The sequence below is a fragment of the Prunus avium genome, chromosome 1 (genome assembly GCF_965620075.1).
Source record: "Prunus avium chromosome 1, drPruAviu1.hap1.1, whole genome shotgun sequence".
Taxonomy (NCBI): Eukaryota; Viridiplantae; Streptophyta; class Magnoliopsida; order Rosales; family Rosaceae; genus Prunus; species Prunus avium.
In genome coordinates this window covers 52,056,808-52,077,024 of record NC_142284.1, presented here as the reverse complement: position 1 = coordinate 52,077,024, position 20,217 = coordinate 52,056,808, and the positions used below count along the sequence as shown (strand labels likewise).

At 36.9% G+C, this 20,217-nt stretch overlaps 4 protein-coding genes across 6 annotated transcripts; 3 read left to right on the top strand and 1 right to left on the bottom strand.

Annotated features, from left to right (window-relative positions):
• The first annotated feature begins 1,594 nt into the window (after positions 1-1,594).
• On the top strand, positions 1,595-4,168 carry LOC110761261 (coiled-coil protein). 2 transcript variants are annotated; one of them, XM_021963701.2, is made up of 6 exons: positions 1,595-1,863; positions 2,484-2,611; positions 2,759-2,862; positions 2,994-3,081; positions 3,262-3,356; positions 3,686-4,168. In XM_021963701.2, the coding sequence occupies exons 1-6, from the start codon at positions 1,751-1,753 to the stop codon at positions 3,836-3,838; spliced, it is 681 nt and encodes a 226-aa protein (XP_021819393.1). In that variant the 5' UTR covers positions 1,595-1,750; the 3' UTR covers positions 3,839-4,168. The 2 variants fall into 2 exon arrangements, with proteins under 2 accessions (XP_021819393.1, XP_021819394.1); XM_021963702.2 differs by having other exon boundaries at positions 1,598-1,863; positions 3,262-3,323.
• Positions 4,169-5,436: 1,268 nt separating this feature from the next.
• On the top strand, positions 5,437-8,631 carry LA1 (La protein 1). Its single transcript, XM_021963725.2, has 10 exons — positions 5,437-5,633; positions 5,724-5,802; positions 5,929-6,078; positions 6,286-6,428; positions 6,577-6,725; positions 7,002-7,100; positions 7,184-7,616; positions 7,862-8,009; positions 8,128-8,212; positions 8,325-8,631. Exons 1-10 carry the CDS (start codon positions 5,583-5,585, stop codon positions 8,413-8,415), a joined length of 1,428 nt encoding a protein of 475 aa, XP_021819417.1. The 5' UTR covers positions 5,437-5,582; the 3' UTR covers positions 8,416-8,631.
• Positions 8,632-9,741: 1,110 nt separating this feature from the next.
• On the top strand, positions 9,742-16,026 carry LOC110761253 (transcription factor MYB3R-1). 2 transcript variants are annotated; one of them, XM_021963689.2, is made up of 12 exons: positions 9,742-9,934; positions 10,647-10,842; positions 11,280-11,334; positions 11,649-11,706; positions 11,901-11,995; positions 12,142-12,245; positions 12,434-12,562; positions 12,738-14,529; positions 14,685-15,013; positions 15,111-15,225; positions 15,308-15,544; positions 15,693-16,026. In XM_021963689.2, the coding sequence occupies exons 2-12, from the start codon at positions 10,766-10,768 to the stop codon at positions 15,816-15,818; spliced, it is 3,117 nt and encodes a 1,038-aa protein (XP_021819381.1). In that variant the 5' UTR covers positions 9,742-9,934; positions 10,647-10,765; the 3' UTR covers positions 15,819-16,026. The 2 variants fall into 2 exon arrangements, with proteins under 2 accessions (XP_021819381.1, XP_021819379.1); XM_021963687.2 differs by having other exon boundaries at positions 10,632-10,842.
• Positions 16,027-16,413: 387 nt separating this feature from the next.
• ASP3 (aspartate aminotransferase 3) lies at positions 16,414-20,018 on the bottom strand. Its single transcript, XM_021963618.2, has 12 exons — positions 19,701-20,018; positions 19,298-19,369; positions 18,965-19,026; positions 18,768-18,851; positions 18,553-18,652; positions 18,344-18,464; positions 18,028-18,191; positions 17,764-17,901; positions 17,446-17,567; positions 17,210-17,304; positions 16,883-17,003; positions 16,414-16,666 (listed from the first exon to the last, which is right to left on the bottom strand). The coding sequence occupies exons 1-12, from the start codon at positions 19,926-19,928 to the stop codon at positions 16,582-16,584; spliced, it is 1,392 nt and encodes a 463-aa protein (XP_021819310.1). The 5' UTR covers positions 19,929-20,018; the 3' UTR covers positions 16,414-16,581.
• Positions 20,019-20,217: the final 199 nt, after the last annotated feature.

The following is a 20,217-nucleotide window of genomic DNA, read 5'->3' as shown; positions in this document are numbered from 1 at the left end:
ATTGCACCATCAGCATAATTCAATCATCATATGTGATCGAAAAATGGTTTGAACTTTGAGGTACTAGGTGGGTGTATGTATGCGGAAATGTTGTCTTGACATATAGTTTGGTAACAGAACGTAAGATGTTCACTCTAAACCTAGATTATTGATTATGTCATTGTAGTCCATATTCACAATGATGAGTAAAAGTCCACTTTGACACTAAGAGCGCTTCCGCCCCTATGGGCAAGGGCAATGCAAGAGCAAGGCAAGGGTTGTCACTATTCATGTGAATAGTGGCAGCGCTTGCAATTTTGTTTCCACCCCTATGGGCAAGGGCAATTACTATTCACTTTAATTTATTTTCTAATTTTTTATACTTAAACTTTAAAAATTAATTTTATTATCTAAACTTTATAGAAAAAAAAAATTCTGAATTTGTTTTTTAAATTACAACTCCAACTAATTAATTTTAGGGAGGAATTGGAAAAATACAACTCCAACCATGCTCCATATTTACCTCATAAAATAGGGAAACCTCTAAGAGCTCCTAAATCTGAGAGATAAGGGACTACTAGTGGCTTCCTATAATTTAATGTTGTTTTATTTTATAATTATTTTAAACCTTTAATTAATGCTAACTATTTTTTATATTATTTTTTAATAGAGATGGATCAATTAAAAAAGAGTTATGGCATTTATGACTCCATAAACTAAAGAGCATGATTATAGTTTAAATTTTATAAAGAGCTCCTAAAAATAGCTTTTATATGTTTTTAGCTAAATTTTAATTAAAAATAGAGAACATGATTGTGGATGCTCTAAGAGCATCTACAATGAGCTTCCTAAATTACCTCTTTAGACAAATTTTAGGGAGAACTTGGAAATTACAACTCCAACTATGCTCCCGAGTATGATTGGAGTTTAAATTTTATAAGGAACTCTTAAAATAACTTTTATATATATTTAGCTAAATTTTAATAAAAAATAAAGAGCGTGATTGTAGATAAGTCCTCACATGGCCATTCCTAATTTCTTCGCCAATTAGAGCAGTTCCAGTGAGCAGCCCGTGCCAGGGTAGGAGGGGGCCCAAGCCCCAAATGCATCCTCCAGCTGGCTGGAGCTGCCCAGGCAGCTGCTGCATCCCAAGAAACCAGGGCAGCCCAAAGGCTTCCCGTGCCCTTACATGGGTTTGTTGACGTCAACAACGAAAAAAAATTTAAAAAAAATCTAAAACAAATCTAAAAAATACTAAAATTTCAGAATTTTTTTAAAATAAATACTTAGTCATATTCTTCACTTCCCACACCAAAACTCTATACAAATTCCTCTCCTTATATCTCATGTGAATAGTTGTTGCCATGACAATGGGTGAAAATACCACAAGCCTTTTGCAAGGACTGCCACTATTCACGTGAATAATAACAACCCTTGCCTTGCCCTAGGTCTCATATCATGGTCCTCATAGGTTCGACTTGATACGACTTGTCATCTCCAAGTCCAAAAAGGTTGCCAGTTGTCCAATACGACATGTCGTCAAATGCCCTTACGAATTAAAAATCTCAGACCAATCATAAATATTTTTGAAAACCCAGGCCCAACAGAAAATAGCAAAATCAAAACAAAAACAAAAACAAAAATAAAAATGAAAAAGTTTCCAGTGCCCAATATCCCAATTGGAAAGCTGGAAGGTGGAACTTGGAAGCCCTAGCTCCTCAAAGGTTCTCGTTTTCTGTGGCATCGAATTCCAAAGGGCCGAACGAACAAGATGGTCTTCTACTTCAAAGCTCGATCCGAGGTTGGCGATTACACCATTTTCATGGGGCTCGACAAGTTCGAGAACGAGGAGCTCATCAAATATGGCTTCCCCGAAGACATTTGGTATCTATCTCCCACCCTCCTCTTCTCTAATTTATCTGATTTCTGTTCTAATTAGAAAATTTTATCCGAATTTCCCTTTACAATTACATTTCTTGCAAAGTTTTGAAATTTGCTGGTCAAGAATCAAGAATTAGTCAATTTTGGGGAATAGATTAGGGAAGATTACAAATTGCGAACGATTGACAGACGCAGATTGTGTACTTTGAATGTTAAGAGCAAGCTTTCTGTGAACAGGACAAACAGAGTGTAATTGTGGTTGGTGTGAGACATTTGATTTATGTTCTCTTTCGCATTAGCTCTGGGATTGTGTGCTTTGTTAATTGTATTACTTCAAGCGTGGCTGCTTATTATGCGGTTGATGCGTTTATATAGAAAGAGCGATTGGAAGTTTTGTGATACCACCATGTTAGTGTACATATTGAATGTTCAAGAAATGCTTGTTTAGACGGTTTTTGGAGTAATTGGTTCTTTAATTCAGACCATGGTTACGCATTATTCCTGAGTTTGATAGTCTGAACTTGTTATTTTAGTAAGTAAACCAAAAGAAAAAAGGAGTTTGTTATTATTAAGAAAAGCATTCCATGCAAGCTTAAAACTTAATGGGATTTTTGGTGATCTAGGTTCCATGTGGATAAAATGTCTTCTGCCCATGTTTATGTTAGACTGCACAAAGGACAGACCATTGATGGTATAAGTGAAGGTTTACTGGAGGATTGCGCACAGCTTGTCAAAGCAAATTCCATCCAAGGTATTATCTTAATTAATTCATACATTTTAGAGTAATTTGGTTTCATTTTGTAATTCCATCCAAGCCTCTAAAAAAGGGTTTTGTTTTTCCTTCTTCTGATTAGGAAACTGCGTTGTTGTGGTGTTCTAATGACTTATTATCTTGTAGGCAACAAGGTGAACAATGTCGATGTTGTTTACACTCCCTGGTCCAATTTGAAGAAAACTGCCTCCATGGATGTTGGTCAAGTTGGTTTCTACAATTCAAAGATGGTGAGTTTCTTTATTTTGTATTCTATGTATATTACTATCTAGAATAGTATCATGCCATATAGTTTGTATTTTCATTGGGTTCAGCATCCTTGGAGATACTGATCATTGTCCAACTATGACACTTTATTTAGGTTCGAACTGTGAGAGTGGAGAAGCGGATTAATGAGGTAGTTAATAGATTGAACAGGACAAAAGTGGAAAGGAAGCCTGATTTAAAAGGTAAATTTTCTGTCACAGCTTCAAGTGAGTTTGTCTAGATCAAATTTGCTCTAAAGATCCTATCTTGAAGAATAGTACTCATATTGCTCGTGCATAAGTGATATTGGTTTCATATGTTACCCTTATCTAGTTCTGCCATATTGGAGCTATGATTAACTTGCAAGTGAAATGTAACTGCAGCTGAGCGAGAAGCGGTCAATGCAGCAGAAAGAGCTGAGAGAAAGCAGCTGCTGAGGGACAAGGTAAGTTCCTCTTCCTCCCTTGGCCAATATGAGGTTGGTAGTGTTCTGAGATTATTTGCGTGGATTATTCACCTTACTAAAGCCGAATTTGGGTCGCATTTTTGCTTTTGGTTTTTTATGTTAAGCTTTACCCAAAAACTTTTGACTTGTACTAGTTCTAGGTTTTAGATTCTTCAGTGCTTAATATAATTAATAATAGAATAGTTTCAAATATATATAATTATTAATTAGTAATAGAACTACCAACATGTTTTTGATAAAATGAATTGCAATCAGGCTGTGTATGTGGGTTGTTTTAACATAATATTTTATATTCTTGTGTTGAACAAAACAATTTAATTTCTTATGAAACTGTTTTGCAGAAACGACGTGAGGAGATGGAAAGGCTTGAGAAGGAGAGACAAGCAGAGCTAAGGAGCTACAAAGGTTTGATGGTTTCTGAAAATATGACATCAAACAAACAAATTGCATCGGCAAACAAGTCATTGCAGGAACTGGAAGAGGACTTCATGTAAGGATATCATTGTCTATGAGTTGGGTGAGATGCTGCTACCTGCCGCCCGTTAAGAATGCAGTTTATCATTCAGTTTGTGAGTTAGTCCAAAAAGTTACTTCCCTTCATGAATATAATATGTCATAAACCTTGTAATTTGTTGCTGTCGATAAGAAAAAGAGAAAATGAAAAATATGGAGGGAGAAAAAGAAAAGGGTTTTATGGGTGAAGTCTGGTTGGGGGAAGTCTCTTTCTTGTCACTGCATGTTGTATGTGGTTCATAATGATGATACCACACAAATCAAACTTCATTCAGGATGATGGGAGATAAACTTGTTATTTTGCTGTCAAATTTCTTGCAAAAGTATTTTACTACATTTTAAAACCCTTATTTATATTTAGCTATTTGTGAATGATTTCTAAATCGTCTATGAGTGTGTATTTGAAAAAAAAAGAAGAGAAAACAAGGAGGGAACCTGGTGAACCATTTGATTTGTGCAATATTAGAAATTAATATTGCAAGATTGAGGGAGCAAAAGGAATGATAGTGGACATTAATATTCTTATGCTTAGGTTTGAATCTCTGTAAGTTATACATACAAATATATTTATGAGAGTGTCTTCCAATCTTATTGTGATGTGGTAATTGCCATATCAAACGGTTATTAATGTTGCAATAATTATGTAATTAGTAGTGGATTAGGACAGAGTCTAATTTAACCTTAGTAGTATATATGCCTTGTTGATGAATGAAAGAAATATCAAGTATTATTCCCAAAAACCTCTGAATTTCAACTCTTAATTGTTTGCCCATTTCTGATGGGAATTTTGTGTACATTTGTCTCCATACCTCTATCCTAAATTGAATACAAATTGATTCAAGGAGTAAGAAGTGATTTATTTATATTCAAATTGGTAGATCTCTCTGAATTGAGTTGGGGGTGTGTGGATAATTCAATTCAATACAATGGCCATGAGGTATAAAGCTTAGTTGAGACCTAACCAAGTAGCCAACTACATAATCTTACATTGATTTGAAAGCTAACTAATCAAGTGATTGTCTTTTCGTCCCTAAACCCTAAACCCTCACAAGTACCACAATCTGTACTCGGCTACACACATGGCTTATGGTCGATTTTCAGTCGTAAATGCATGGATCACACAGTAAATCGTACTTAGAATTAGGACAATGACTACTGAGGACTTACTGCTCGGATGGACAAACTGCAAATTCAACTTAAAGTTTGAGAGCTGTTGGGTCTAAATTCTTGCGTTGGACCAGTCTGTATTGAACCGTAGACTTAGCATTGACTACTATGCAAATGTATGCATCCGTGCGTCTTTGGATTTTAAAAGATTTTAACGTGAAAATTTTAAATACGAAGATGTATGCCAAATGCAAATTTCAATCGTCTTCTTCACCATTCTTTAACGTGTGATCCTGAAGCGTGATCGAACAAAATCCAAGTTAATGGATGCTGCCCGTCTTTTGACCTTGTGGGTCCCACCATTCTGTTTATACACGTGGCAGATAAATGGAGCATTACTGACTGGTACGACACTGTTAAGTAAACCCGGCCCACTCGGATTTCTTCAGTTTAAAAGCCAGAAACGAACTCGAAGCCCAAACCTAAGCTTAAAATATCCTGCGAAAGCCAAAACCCTAGAGGAGCTCTCTCTCTCTCTCTACCTCTCCTCTGTTCGCTTTCGCTGTTTAGAAGCCAACCAAGTTACACGAAAACACACATACTCTCTCTCTCACAACAATGGCGACGCCTTCATTGGACGAAGAAACTTCGAAGAAAGTGCTCCGCCAGGTTCATATCAAACGCTTCCAAATTTTGATTGATTTTGTTCTGACGAATTAATTTCCTAACTAACTGTGATTTTTGTTTTTGTTTTTGCAGGTTGAGTTTTACTTCAGCGATAGCAATCTTCCTCGGGACGATTTTCTTAAAAAAACCATAAGCGAAAGCGAAGAAGGATGTATCCTTTGTTTGAAAGCTGTGCTGTGGTTTTGAGCATTTTATGTATATTTCAATCAATTTTCTGTTAGTTTTGTTGAGGCTTTGGATATTTGAGTTTTGGTTGACCTTGACTGTGAACGTTTAGTGGTTAGCTTGGCTTTGATATGCTCGTTTACTCGGATGAGAAATCATCTCAAGTTGGGGGACGTGAAGCCAGACAGTGTCCCTGAAGATAGAGTAAAGGCTGTTGCCGAAACTCTTCGAAAATCTACCACCCTAAAGCTTTCCGAAGACGGTGAGTTTTTTCTGGCCTCTCACTGTTATTTTTCAATAATAAAATGCAAGTAGAAAGCAAAGGACCCACTACACTAGTCGTTTGTAGAAATTGCTTACTCAGGCAAGGTCTTGGGTTTGAGTATCGCCTTGGTTTGGTTGAAAATTTGTTTCTGATTGATAATGAATGTATCCTTTTGACAAATTTTATGATAATTATGTGTTTTAGGCACAAAGGTTGGCAGGTCTACTGAAATCCTGAAGCCAGAGGAGTTGATAGAGCAGGTAGACATAAGAACCGTAGCTGCTTCGCCGTTTGAGTATGATGCGAAGCTTGAAGACGTCGAAACATTTTTTGGACAATTTGCCAAGGTAGAAATCAGGTCATTGATGTAACTCACAAAGTAGATTAACAAATTGGTAATTTAAATTGTTATGGTTTGCTTGAACACTGACAATTAGTCTGGACTGTATATTGTTGTAACTTGTAAGTGTAAGAATTTGTTCTCAATTGTTTCAGGTTAACAGTGTGAGGCTGCCTCGTCATGTTGCAGACAAAAAGTTGTTTTGCGGCACTGCCTTGGTCGAGTTTTCCACAGAGGAAGAAGCCAATAAGATCTTGGAGCAATCTTTGGATTATTCAGGTCTCAAGTTAGACCTAAAACCAAAGTAAGTTTCATTTATCCATTATCATGGGAAAGTGTGTTTTTGCTGTTGTGTTTAATGAGATTATGACAATCCAAGAAGGTCTGGCTTGTAATCGCCAAAAATAGATACATTTCTGGCCCTTTTTTAAAAGTACATTCTTCCTCTGACAAATTTTTTTCATTTGATATTAAATGTGCCTAAATGGCTATATCATATTGTTAAATGATATGTTTTTTGTTTGTGTGCTTGCAAGTCCTTGTTTGTATATCTGCTCCTAATAGAATATGCCTGATGCAGGAAGGATTTTGATACTGATAGAGAAAGAGAGGTAAAGGAGAATGAGGCTCGCCCTCGGACAGATACAAACCGCAAGAATAACTCAAAAGCAGAGGCGGAGTAAGTAGATAATAATATTTGATTTCCAGGTTCTTTCCCTTCGAGGGGTTTTAACCTGCTTAACTATACTTATGATGTTACAGCTATCCTAAAGGGTTGATTGTTGCATTCACGTTAAAGAGCACGTCAGATAAAGGTTCTGCAGAGCATAGTGGTACTCCTGCCACTGCCAATGGTAGTACAAATGGTAACAAAACCGATGGTCATGTCGATTCTTCAGAGAATGCTACCGAAGAAACTGAAAAGAAGGTGTCGGAAGATGTTAACAGAGGTGATGGAGATGAAGAAATTCCTGGAGAGGATGTTAAGGAGAATAAGGAAAATGCTGATGAGAAAAATAGTTCAGATGGTGGTGAAGGAAAGGAAACTGGAGATGGGGAAAATCCTTCTGAAGTTCCCGCTGCAAAGAGTGGAGAGAAGGAAGAAAGATTGAGTGCTGCTGCATACAAAGATAACATGGATGTTGTTATGCGTGAGGATTTGAAGAGTGTATTCCAAAAATTTGGCACTGTTAAGGTACCACAATGATTTTATCTTACTTTTTTTAGCAGGATTTGAAGACTGAATTAAATGATTTCCTCTTCCATCTCTGTCGTTTGTAAACCCTAATGGGTTTGACAAAGATGTCCTAATCACCTTGTTTCTCATTGATTACTGATAGCAGTTAAGAACTTTTAGGTAGATCCTTGGTATTCTGCATGGTCGTGTTTGCTTGAGTTGATTGGTTCTGACATTTTGACATGCGTGTCTGTTATGTGAAGTACATTGATTTCAAGATCGGAGAAGAATCAGGATACATTCGGTTCGAAGAGCCTGAAGCTGCTCAGAAAGCACGTGCTGCTGCAGTCCTTACTGACCTAGGAGGTCTGGTTGTGAAGAATTTCATTGCAACTTTGGAACCAGTCAGCGGTAGGCTTCAACCTTCATCTTTATTTCATTTCTAGTGGTTGTCTAGCAGCCTGGTGTTTCATGAGTAGACTTCTTTCTTCTCTTGTATTCAATGTTGTTTTGCTTGATGTTCTTTCAGGTGAGGCTGAAAAGGAGTACTGGAGCCTCTTCCGTGGCCACCAAGAAAAATTCCGCGATAGTAAGAGCCACCGCGGAGGAGGAAGGTTAGTACAACCGTACCACTTGTCATGCTTCCTTTTCATTCCGTGTTATAATCTTATCCAGAGTTAATCTGAAACTCACTTCCAATTTTCGATCTATGTTTGCGATTACCAGGGGAGGGAAACACAACAATAGGGGTTGGAAACATGGCCGATCAAGGGACAATGACAACGGAGGTCGCCCAAACAAAGCCCGGAAATTTTGAGCTACAGGGTCCAGTCCAGAAATCTCAAACCTGTTTTGGGATCAATTTTGTGGATACTGTTTAGAGATATGTTAGGCTTATTAGTACATTGCTTTTTGATCGCCTGGTGGCTTTTTTTGCTTGGTTTTGAACAATAATATAGTTCCATTACCCTGGTCTCTGCCTGTGTAACTCGAATAATATAATTATTCAATTTTATTTTCCTAATTTATTTTATTGTTTTTTATTTGCTGATATTTGAAACTCCATAATGCGTTTAAATTCTCAGGAAATAATGAAAGTTTACCGGAAAATTATAATAATAAAAAAAGTAATTTTTTTAAATAATAAAATGTAATAAGAATCAATTAGAAAATGACAATTGACTAATTTTAGGAAAAATTTACAGTAAAATTTTTAATAATAAAATTTTATAAGAATCAATTACAAAAGTTTACTGTAAAATCATGTATTGTAGTGTATTTGGTAACTCATTTAATAATGTTACAGAAACCATGGATACTTCATGAAAACGTACGGAGAAATATCCATTTCTTAAGGGAATCAGATCCTCTCTTAATTTTTTTTTATCGCTCCTAAGATCTACTTAATTTTATTTATTTATTTATATCTTTTTTTTAAAATTTTTTTTAGGACAAGCAATAGTCTAAATTAGAGGGGAGGGGGTTTTCACCCACACACACAAACTATGATGTTGTAGGGATTCGAATCTAAGACTAGGTCAATGCAATTTTTCACTGAGTTAGACCCTGTTGACAAGATCTACTTAATCTAAAAAGGTTCTCTTAATCTCTCCTCATTCAAATTTCTCCTCATTTACTCTCTAATTATTCCTAATTAACCATCCCTCTACAATTTGAAAAATACATAATGCCATGCAGCGAATATATGAATCTATATATGACACGCATTCACCCATATAAGTCAACAAATATTTCTTAATTTATAAATGAAACCAAACAAAAAATCAACGAATTTGAAACCCAACAAGCGGTCAACGGATAGACAATGCATAGTGGTTTGAGATTAGCTTTCATTTTTCCCGTTAGAAAACAAAGCCGCCATAATTACAATTGCGTTTTTTCTTTGCCCAAATTACAATTTCAAAAACCTAATATTTTTCCCCAAAAAGAATTTGAGTAAAAATTAAAAAAAACAAAAGAGGAGAAAATTAACTTGTCCGTTGAACTTTTTAAAAAAAAATACGGCAAAGTAGGTCTAGAGGGGCCGGGTTCCGTTCCTACGTGTCAAAATCTGGACCGTCCGGCCTCTAAAACTTGCTCGACCTTTAACTCAGAGGGTTTGAAACTCCCATAGTCCGCCCCTTTATGTTTGAATAGAGCTCTGGACCGTTTCACTTCTCTCTCTCTCTCCCTCTTTGCTCTGCACTGTGTGTGCAGATCTCTTTTCAAATTTTGCATTTCTTTGTTTCGATCTTCAAATGTGCTCTGTTTCGATCGTATCGTCGACTTTCTCTCTCTGTGGAATCTCTGTAATTCGCTCTTCCAAGCTCAGTTCGGTCAGTGGCTTAGGGTTTTCATTTTGACTACATTTGGGGTTTTTCTTTATTGATCCCAACGTTTTGTTCTGATTGAATTAATTTGATGAAGCTTTCCTGATACCCAAAGTTTAAGTTCTGTGAGTTCTGGTTTTTTTTTTTTTTTTTTTTTTTTTTTTTTTTTTTTTCAATTTGAATTGTGTAAACAATTTATTTCCTGTCTGATGGCTTAATCTGTTGGATATTGACAAATGGTTCATTGATTTTCAGTTGAATTTGAGTCTGATATGATCTATTTAAAAATTTACTCAATCTCATTTTGAGTTTGAATATCAAGGAGTTACTTTTGTTGTTGTTGAGCTTGTAGTGGTAGAATTGGTGAATTTTGCGTTTTGGATGCTTTAGGATATAATTTACTATGTTTGAGTTTCTTGGGTGCTTTGGTTTCTTTGTAATTCATGTTCTTCATGGTTACAGGGCATATGATGTGGTCCAGTGAGCATAGCTATATTTCTTTGCTGTGCCAGCTTTGATTTGATTTGTCAATGTTTGCCTAAACTTACTCATTTTCCTGCATCAAACCACAATTCAGCTTGAATTCTTCAATTCTTAATTTTTAGTTTGTTCATTCTTCATGGGGCTTCATTTATTGTTGTGTTTTTATCCTCAATTTTGAGCAAAATATCTCTTAATTTTATCATTGCTCATGTTTTTCCAGCCTGTGGGTTTTCAGTGCAACAAGGTGGGTCCTACCATTTCATAGGGTGATTATAATGATTTGGAGTGCAAATACGGAAGAGAATTGTCGAGTAGGAATTGGGGTATGCAGCTTGACCTGTCTGTTGATAAACTATGGAAGGTGACAGAACAAATTCTACTCCCTCAGAAGGGCTCGGTGACAGTATTCAGAAAGTTAGAGCTCTCCATGGGTAATTCTGTTGAAAACTATTCAGTCTTTCTTTTCAGATGTCATCTCCAGTTGTCCATCTTGATTTGAATATTAACTTCATTCAAAAACTGAAAAGTAATCAACTTCGTGTTTGGTCCCGTCAATGGACTGGATCATCTTCAATTAAATGAAAGAAGGATAACGTACTATAAGGATGTGTTCAGCACTTTCGGCAAACTTTTAACTAAAGTGCATATGTTCATTCTTTATTACCACCATTTCTTAGAAGTTGGCGGTTGTTTACTTTTTACTTGGGTGTCTTGTATGTGATAATGTGTGTATTATTAAATTCTCAATCTTCTATGTTTTAGGATTCTCTCTCTGTATGCCATTTGTTTTAGTATTTTAAAATTATCTTCAATTGAGAATCTGTTATATGAATCAATGTTTGTCTAATATTATGCAAGTCTATTGTAGGAGGACTAGTGGGCCTACGAGGCGTTCTACAAAAGGACAATGGACACCTGAAGAGGTAAATTTGCTTATAAAAGAACAAACTATCACAAAGACACGTAAGTTTATAGTTAGGTATTTAAAAAAACACCTGATGACAAAAGCAGCTATTGTACCATGGGCTCTTTATATCTTATTCAGCAGAAAATGGGTTCTTGTGATATAAATTATTTTTGCTGCTCTATTTGGTATATCACCGATATTCAGTTCTCAACTCATTGTGCTTCTATTTCAATACATTTTCTTGTGTAGATGCATCTTTTTCATTCATTCTTTATTTCTTTTTCTTTTTGGAATATGTAGTGCTTATGATTTTTTTCTCTTTATATTCAGGATGAAATCTTGCGGAGGGCAGTTCAGCGTTTTAAAGGAAAGAATTGGAAAAAAATAGGTACCATTGTGGAACTGTCTGTCCATCTCCATTAGTATGTCATGAAACTAAAGATAGTTTTCACTAGTCTGTGCATCCCTCCCTCTTATCTTCCTTTATTTAAAGTGACGAAGCATTTTTGTCTTAATTGGTGCTCCTTTTTACTTCACATATGTTCTATGCATTGTTTAATTGTGAATCTTGACGATGTGTAGCGGAGTGTTTCAAGGATCGGACTGATGTGCAATGCCTACATAGGTGGCAGAAAGTCTTGAATCCAGAGCTGGTCAAAGGTCCATGGTCTAAAGAGGTATCACATTACTTTCGCACTAATTTCGTCTTATTTTTGTGTCGATTTCCTCTCTGCAGTGTTTGAAATTTTTTTGTCTGATCAAATAAGGTTTCTCTTTTTATATGTAATGTTTCCTTACTAGTTGTTTCTGCAAAATTGATTAGGAGGATGAAATTATTATTGAATTGGTGAAAAAATATGGGCCAAAAAAGTGGTCCACTATTGCACAACATTTACCTGGACGTATTGGTAAGCAATGCCGGGAAAGGTATGATAACAGAATTTATTGTGGATGATTTCATTGATACAGAATTGTAAATCTTCAACGGTCCACCAGGATCAGGTTGTGCATGTTAACCCTCCGTGGAGTTACTATTATAATGATTTACTCCTGGGTTGTTTATCATATTTTTCTGTTCCAGTATTTGTTGCTTACCATGTTGAAACTACTTTTAGGTGGCATAATCATCTTAATCCTGGCATAAACAAAGAGGCATGGACACAGGACGAGGAGCTGGCTCTGATTCGTGCACATCAAATGTATGGGAACAAATGGGCTGAGCTAACGAAGTTCTTGCCTGGAAGGTATGCCCATACGTTATGTAGAGGCAAAGAGTCTCTGTTATTTCTACTTAAATTTTTTGTGAAACAAAATGAAATGTTTTCCTTTGCTACTATGGGTGTTTAGTATAACTAGATGTTCTTCTAATCTGGTGCACTGGCAACAATTGTGATATATCTAAGCTTGCATGGTCAACAGGACAGACAATGCTATAAAAAATCACTGGAACAGCTCTGTGAAGAAGAAGTTGGATTCTTACTTGAAATCGGGTTTACTTACACAGTTTCAAGGACTGCCTCATGTTGGACATCAAAACCAATCCATGTTGTCATCTTCTTCAAGAATGCAGAGCAGTGGAGATGATAGTGGTGCCAAAGCTGCAGAAGGAGAAGAAATTTCAGAATGCAGTCAAGATTCTACTGTTGCTGGTTGCTTTCTCTCGGCCACAGAAATGACCAATGTGGTACCACATCCTAGAGAGGAATTTCAGATAAATGAAGTATCCCGTTTAGGAAATGACCCAAGCTGCAGTCCAGCATCTTGTTCAGAACCATATTACCCATCTATAGGAGATGCCACTTTTTCCATCCCAGAAATACCTCCTGAAATGGTTTGCTCCAAATTCATAGAGCAAAATTTTTCACATGAGGCTGGAGCTTCAATGAGTGGGGATTTCCAGTTTAATCTGCATGAGTTACCTATCAATTCTTCACTAGAATGTGGCCAGGAATCATCAAGGATGCATACTCATTGTATGGGTTGTAATGAGAGCCATGAAGGGGTGAACGCTCCATTTCAAACTTCTACTTCCATGGGGAATATGGCTGTGGGTTTTGTTAAATCAGAGCACATGTTGATATCTGACGATGAATGTTGCAGGGTATTATTTTCAGATGCAATGAATGGTGGATGTTTTTCCTCTAGAGATTTTACAAATGGTGCAAACATGGTTGATTTGGGTGCTTGCACAGATTCAGTACTTCTACAACCATCCAACCTCCAGATATCTGAAACTGGGAGAACTTCAGCTTCACAAGTATATCATCCTTTGAGTTCTGATGTAACTGGAACTTCGTGCTCTCAAGTAGTTTCTGCTCATGAAGGTCCGCTTATATATGCTGGAGAACCTAGTCATTTATTCAGGGTTCAAGAGCAGGAGTTTGTCACAAATTCAAATGACGGGTTTATCTATACCAATGACTCTGCCAGCAATGATACAGGAATGCAAGAGCAATCAGATCTGGTTAAGGATCCTTCAAAATTAGTACCTGTAAATACATTTGATTCAGGATTGGATTCGCAAAATTGTCCTGTGGATGCGAGGTCAGATGAGCAGACAGAACAGCAGGATGGCGGAGCTCTATGTTATGAGCCTCCTCGCTTTCCAAGCTTGGATATTCCCTTTTTTAGTTGTGATCTTGTACAATCTGGTAATGACATGCAGCAAGAATACAGTCCACTTGGCATTCGTCAGCTGATGATGTCTTCCATGAATTGCCTTACTCCATATAGGTTATGGGATTCACCAACTCGTGAGAGTAGCCCCGATGCTGTGCTGAAAAGTGCTGCTAAAACTTTTACAGGAACGCCGTCTATTTTGAAGAAACGACACCGAGATTTGTTGTCTCCATTGTCACCATTGTCAGATAGAAGAATTGATAAAAGACTTGGGACTGACCTGACCTCCTCCTTGGCCAGAGATTTTTCACGTCTTGATGTCATGTTTGAAGAGAGTGAGGAAAAAACAACTTTACTTTCTCCATCTTCTAATAAGAATAGGAATTCTGATTCCCCCAGTGAAGATAAAGAGAACATGGGTACAAGTGAAAGCAGAATAGAAATAGGAATTGACAGCGCTGCAATATCAGATGATGGAATTGCACATAAAGATTTTGATAACGGTGAATCCCAGGAAAAGACAAAGCAGTTCCAAGGAATTGCTGATATTGATGCTAAGAATGAGGTTGATGTTGTCCCCACTTCACAAATTGTGAGTTTCTCTTACCTGTATTTTCACATATCAGCTTTTTATCAGGGATATACTGTGAATTTCAGGATAGGTATATTACTGGCCAATCATATAGGTGGATTTTATTTTGCATTTGTTTAAAATATTAAATTCTCTTATTGCCTTCTGTTTTTCAGGCGCAACAGACCTCTGGAGTTCTTGTTGAACATAACGCAAATGATCTGCTATTGTGTTCTCCTGTTGGTTGTAAAGCTGAAAAAGCTTTGGGCACAAGTACTAGAACTCCTAGAAGTCAGTTTCGTAAAAGCTTTGAAGCTACAAACCCAGGAGTCCCTTCTAAATCTTTTTCTGCAAGACAATGCGCGTCGGTTAAATCCCCTACTATATGTGTGAAAAAGCATGAAAGTTACTCACTTGCAGATACATGTGTACAATCTGATTCTTTGTCAGCTCCCCCAGAAACAACTGGTGATAATGCTGGGAATGATATCAGTATTGAAAACATGTAAGATTTAGTCTTTTTTCATTATCATTCTCATTCTGATTGTCAGTGTCATTACCGATATCTGATCAGTTTCTTTGGTGATGGTGCTTAATGGTAGATTTGGTGACACTCCGTTCAAAAGAAGTATAGAATCTCCTTCAGCATGGAAATCCCCTTGGTTTATCAACTCCTTTGTACCTGGCCCAAGGGTTGATACTGAAATATCAATTGAGGTACCTTAAATTCTGGTTTTCTTCTCAAATTATGTGGTATATGTGTTACTTTTAATTAATAAATGTGATTTCCCCTCTCCAGGATATTGGGTTTTTTATGAGCCCTGGGGATAGAAGCTATGATGCCATTGGGTTGATGAAGCAGATAAGTGAGCAGACTGCTGCTGCATATGCCAATGCTCAGGAAGTTCTGGGAAATGAAACCCCTGAAACATTATTCAGGGAAAGACGTAAAAACCAAGCTTTGGTGGACCCTGAGAACAATCATGGCCCACCCAATCAGCCTGGGAGCAGTTCCCTTTCGGCTGCAAATGTTTTGGTATGATTATTAATTTTTTCAATTTTTTTGTTGGGTTTTTCAAGAAATCATGAAATGGGCTAAATTTTAAAAAAAAACAAAAAAAAGGGTTTGTTTTTTTCTTATCAATGTTGTGAAATGAGCTGATAATTTGTTTATGACTCTGTAGGTGGAGCGTCGCACCCTTGACTTTAGTGAGTGTGGGACACCTGGCAAGGGAACAGAAAATGCCAAGTCTTCTAATGCTAAAACCTTTTCAAGTCCGTCTAGTTATTTGTTGAAGGGATGCAGATAAAAAAAGCTTCTTGTAAGAAAAGATTGTAGCCATAATATCCGTTGTCCTATATATATTTTTTTCCAGAGTTGCCCTAGTAAATTATGTTATCCATATATGTATGTAGTTTTGTTTTTTTTTTTCCTGCTTTTATTTTTGTTAGTGGCTGGATCCAGTAAATCAATTGATTGAAAGAAATTCTTTAATGAGCTAATCCCTGGTTCTTTTATTTATTGTGCTAAGAGTATATTATTTTAATTTTGTTAGGATCAAATATTTTTAGTCAATTCTATTACGACAATTTATTTTTGTTGTCAGCAAAAAAATAAAAAATATATATATATATCCCTGTTCCAAAACTTCGCAAAATATGAGACTAGTAGCGGCATTGACAGAGATATATTATGAAAAACTCTTAAACTCTTTTTTTTTATAAGCGCTAACTTACGGATGAGTGCCACTAATTTTCTGAATTTATTCAAACAGATTTTTGACATGCTTACTTAAATTGAAGTTGTGAATAGGAAAAGTACGAAATCAACTACTCATCAATATATATATATATATATATATATATATTATAAGGTGGCAGGTTGAAACAAAAACTCACAAATCCTGTGAAAAGACCCTGGGTAGGGTACAGCGCTTCTCTAGATCGCACACTTCATACTCGCCAAATCTTTAACCTCATTTAATGAGGTGAATTATTACAACAAAAATTCTAGAAAGGATGGTAGAGTCCAATATGGATTTGGCTAAAAAAAAAATCCCCTGGAAACATGATTTAGGCAACGCGAGTAACAGCTGCATGTATTGCCTCTGTAAGATGGGGGACGGTCCTTGAACTCAGACCAGCCATGCTAATCCTCCTGCAAAAAATGAAAAGAGAACTTAAGCCCTCATTATGCCAAACCCTCACTCTGTTCGTATCAAGATGAGTTTGGATATCAGTGTTCGGATAACAGATTTCATTTTATCCTAGTGCTAACTAAGGATAACAATGAAAACATAGGCATCGGGAAGACGAACACATACACAACAGCAGAACCTTAAAATTATATTCAGAAATAAATCTGATTGATTACCCATCAGATGTCATGTAGATATGGTACTCTTTAGTCATGAAAGCAACTTGCTCGGAGTTCAATCCTGTGAAGGTAAACATTCCAATCTGCTTGATGATGTGGCTCCAGTCACCAGGTGTGCCTGCAGAATATAAAAGTCAGCAAGGGGCAACAAATATGCAAAACTGCAAGGACTTTGGATTTCTTTACACTATTCCTTTGTCATTCGACTCATTCCTGTGTTGATTAATGATTTTTCTATATCCTATGCTGATCAAATGAGTAATTACATTGTTACTTTAGTTAATGATCTACATGACCAAGACTGTCATATATGGAAGTACTCACCCTTGGCACGCAAGGATTCAAACAGTTGATGTCGCATGCTGATGATACGGTCAGCCATTGCCTTCAACTCAATTGTCCATTCATTGAACAAGTCCCTGAGCGCAGAAGAAAAAGGCGATAAGGTAACTATAAGTCAAAGCAAGAAAAAAAAAATCTGGTGGAATTCAATAATTAGGTGGACGCATCAATCCAATTATTGTCATTTCACAGGCACCTGGACAAAGTTTAAAGAGTACCTATCCTTGAGAATGGTGGCTACAATAGATGCACCGTGAATGGGTGGGTTTGAATACATGGGCCTGATCACAAGCTTCAGTTGGCTCTCAACCTTACTTGCAACATCAGCAGTCTTGCAGACCTACGTTAGAGTAGAATTTGCAACAGACAACACAATCAAGAGATAACTTAAGATGGATGCCAAAAGTAGGTCTGAAAAACATTCTAGATTTAAAAAAAAAAAAAGAGTCAAATGGGCAGTTTTTTTCTTCTTAATTTTTTGTTGGATCTATCAAAGTAACGCAATCCCAAACTGGAAGTTATTGAACAAGTCTTACAATGCTTAGGGCACCAACACGTTCTCCATAGAGCCCCATGTTTTTCGCATAACTTTGAGCTATAAGGCACTCTCCACCATCAGCAGCAAACCTACGAACAGACTCTGCATCTGCATCCAAACTTCCACTAGCAAAACCCTACAAATACAAGAAAACATCAGGCATTAAAAGTAGAAATAGCATGACATTAAACAATATAATAAAATAAAATAGAAAAGGAAAAAACTAGTGTGCAGAAGATTCTGAACTTCATACACGACCTACCTGATAAGCACTGTCAAAGAATGGTAATAATCCTCTTGATCTCACAAGCTGTCTGATCTGCTCCCACTGCTCAAGGGTTGGATCAACACCAGTGGGGTTATGAGCACATGCATGGAGAAGTACAATTGCTCCAGCTGGGGCAGAACGAAGGTCTTCTAAGAGGCCTGTTAACAATGGGAAGAACCATAAGCAGTTTAGTGATATTATAACTACAGTGCCAATTAAAATACAAATGGAAGAAGATGAAACAGTTGGAGGGGAAACATTCTACTGTGACCGAAACAATAAGTAACTATTAACTAGTCTAATTTTAAACCTTGGAAGTTGAGGCCACGCGTTGCTGGATCATAATATCGGTAACTTTTCACAGACAACCCTGCCAGAGTGAAAACTTTTGTGTGGTTTCCCCATGTTGGCTGGGGTATGTATATTGTGCGCTGCAGAAAAATAGACAAGGTCAAGTTCACTGAATAAAAATCCAGATAATGGTAGAAGCATGAGGTGATGCAACAAGTAAGCACTTACTTCATGATAATGCTTTGCCAAAAATTCACCTCCAACTCTCAATGAGCCAGTTCCTGACAGACATTGGGCAGTAGTAATCCGGTTCTCTTGAATAGGAGGGCTGTATCAAGCAAGTAAATCATGCATGAAACCAGGTAAACAAGTGACCAACTCAAAAAAGGAAAAACTTTATAGAACAACAAGGGATCTGAACCTTAATAATCAGTCTTTTGTACCTGTCAGCACCAAGAATCAGCTTAGCACTCAGTTTATTGAAATCTGCCAGTCCAACAATAGGAAGATATTCCTTAACGCGAGACCTGGAATATAATGCAGATTTGAAACGTAAGTCCTCAACTAATAGTAGAAATCAGTTTAATGTCAATAACATTGGCTTCTTAGTTAACGGTGCAAATCAAACGATATAACCCACCTGTCATTAACAAGCAGCTGTTCTGCTTTCCTCACTACATTCAGAACAAGTGGTTTTCCTTCCTGTCATGCCATGAAGAAAGGCAGTTAAGAAATTTTACACATTCAAAAACCACAATCAAAACTATTACCATCAACGACAGTGCCTTCAAAATAAGAAATTTTAAAAAAATTACTAGACAACCACGATTTTTACAATGAGACAAACATCAGCATCTCCTACTACCATGTGAGCAGGCACGCTCAATTTCGATACATTAGAAAAGACATATTTGTCTGTTGATACACAAAATATTACAAAACAATAATTAAATTCAGTCCATAACAGACTCACCTCAGTTCGATAAGCACCAACACCCAAATTCAACTTAGCTGGGCTCGGATCTTTGTTGTATGCAACAGTCACCTGTTTGTTTGATCAAGAAAACCAAATAAACAAGTTTAAAAAATCAATCAATTGTTAAAAAAATCAGGTAAACAAAAACAAGCGTGATCAACTAAATCAGAGGATCAGTTGCATGCATGACACATGAATCATGATCAACATCAAGCTAAGATTAAAACACCGAAAAATGATCGAAATCGAACAATCAAAATATTGTTAACATTCAAATAAATCAATCACCAAAACTGTTTAGCTTAATCAAAACCAAAATTAATACAAATAAAATGAACATCTGAAATATCATACAAACATTCACACAAATATCAAGCAGAGATGAAGAAAGAGCGAGTACCCCAAGGATTGGATCCTCAGGGGCGCGAACGACGTGAGCGAAGACAGAATTGGCATGTGCTGAAGTTGGCGAAGCAGAGATTGAGCTGTTGTTGTTAGGATCCATGGCAGACGAATCAAGGTGGCGCACGAGAGCGTTGAGCCTCCGATCACTGCTGCTTGAAGAAGAAGAAGAAGAAAAGGCAGGAGAAGAACTATGGGCGTCGGGTGATGTGAACTGTGGGCGCATGTTAGGCAGTTTTATTCGTTCCAAGCTTAAAATACGCCTTTTTTAAGTCTGTATTCGGGGTTCGGTGTATCAGTGAGTAAAAGCAACAAATTTCTGACTGTTGGGGCATTTCCTTTTATAAAAAGAAAAAATGGCTTACGTGGGTGATTACGTGGCAAGTCATGAAGGCCTACCGTCTCTTTCGTGACACTTCCGATTAAGTGGCCCCCACCCTACTTTTCTCTATTTTCTATTATTTGCCCCATTTTATTATTTCAAAAACAAAAGAAACCCACAGGTCATCGTTGAT

What these genes read in the sequence shown, in the direction of transcription:
- LOC110761261 (XM_021963701.2), top strand. Translation starts at nt 1,751, where the DNA reads ATGGTCTTCTACTTCAAAGCTCGATCCGAGGTTGGCGATTACACCATT. An exon ending in CAAAGCAAATTCCATCCAAG is followed by an intron (nt 2,612 to 2,758) that starts GTATTATCTTAA and finishes ATTATCTTGTAG; the next exon opens with GCAACAAGGTGAACAATGTC. An exon ending in GTTTCTACAATTCAAAGATG is followed by an intron (nt 2,863 to 2,993) that starts GTGAGTTTCTTT and finishes CACTTTATTTAG; the next exon opens with GTTCGAACTGTGAGAGTGGA.
- LA1 (XM_021963725.2), top strand. Translation starts at nt 5,583, where the DNA reads ATGGCGACGCCTTCATTGGACGAAGAAACTTCGAAGAAAGTGCTCCGC. An exon ending in AAGCGAAAGCGAAGAAGGAT is followed by an intron (nt 5,803 to 5,928) that starts GTATCCTTTGTT and finishes GTGAACGTTTAG; the next exon opens with TGGTTAGCTTGGCTTTGATA. An exon ending in AACTCAAAAGCAGAGGCGGA is followed by an intron (nt 7,101 to 7,183) that starts GTAAGTAGATAA and finishes ATGATGTTACAG; the next exon opens with CTATCCTAAAGGGTTGATTG.
- LOC110761253 (XM_021963689.2), top strand. Translation starts at nt 10,766, where the DNA reads ATGGAAGGTGACAGAACAAATTCTACTCCCTCAGAAGGGCTCGGTGAC. An exon ending in ACGAAGTTCTTGCCTGGAAG is followed by an intron (nt 12,563 to 12,737) that starts GTATGCCCATAC and finishes CATGGTCAACAG; the next exon opens with GACAGACAATGCTATAAAAA. An exon ending in GATATCAGTATTGAAAACAT is followed by an intron (nt 15,014 to 15,110) that starts GTAAGATTTAGT and finishes GCTTAATGGTAG; the next exon opens with ATTTGGTGACACTCCGTTCA.
- ASP3 (XM_021963618.2), bottom strand. Translation starts at nt 19,928, where the DNA reads ATGCGCCCACAGTTCACATCACCCGACGCCCATAGTTCTTCTCCTGCC. An exon ending in CTGAGGATCCAATCCTTGGG is followed by an intron (nt 19,370 to 19,700) that starts GTACTCGCTCTT and finishes TCAAACAAACAG; the next exon opens with GTGACTGTTGCATACAACAA. An exon ending in TCTTTGACAGTGCTTATCAG is followed by an intron (nt 17,902 to 18,027) that starts GTAGGTCGTGTA and finishes TTGTATTTGTAG; the next exon opens with GGTTTTGCTAGTGGAAGTTT.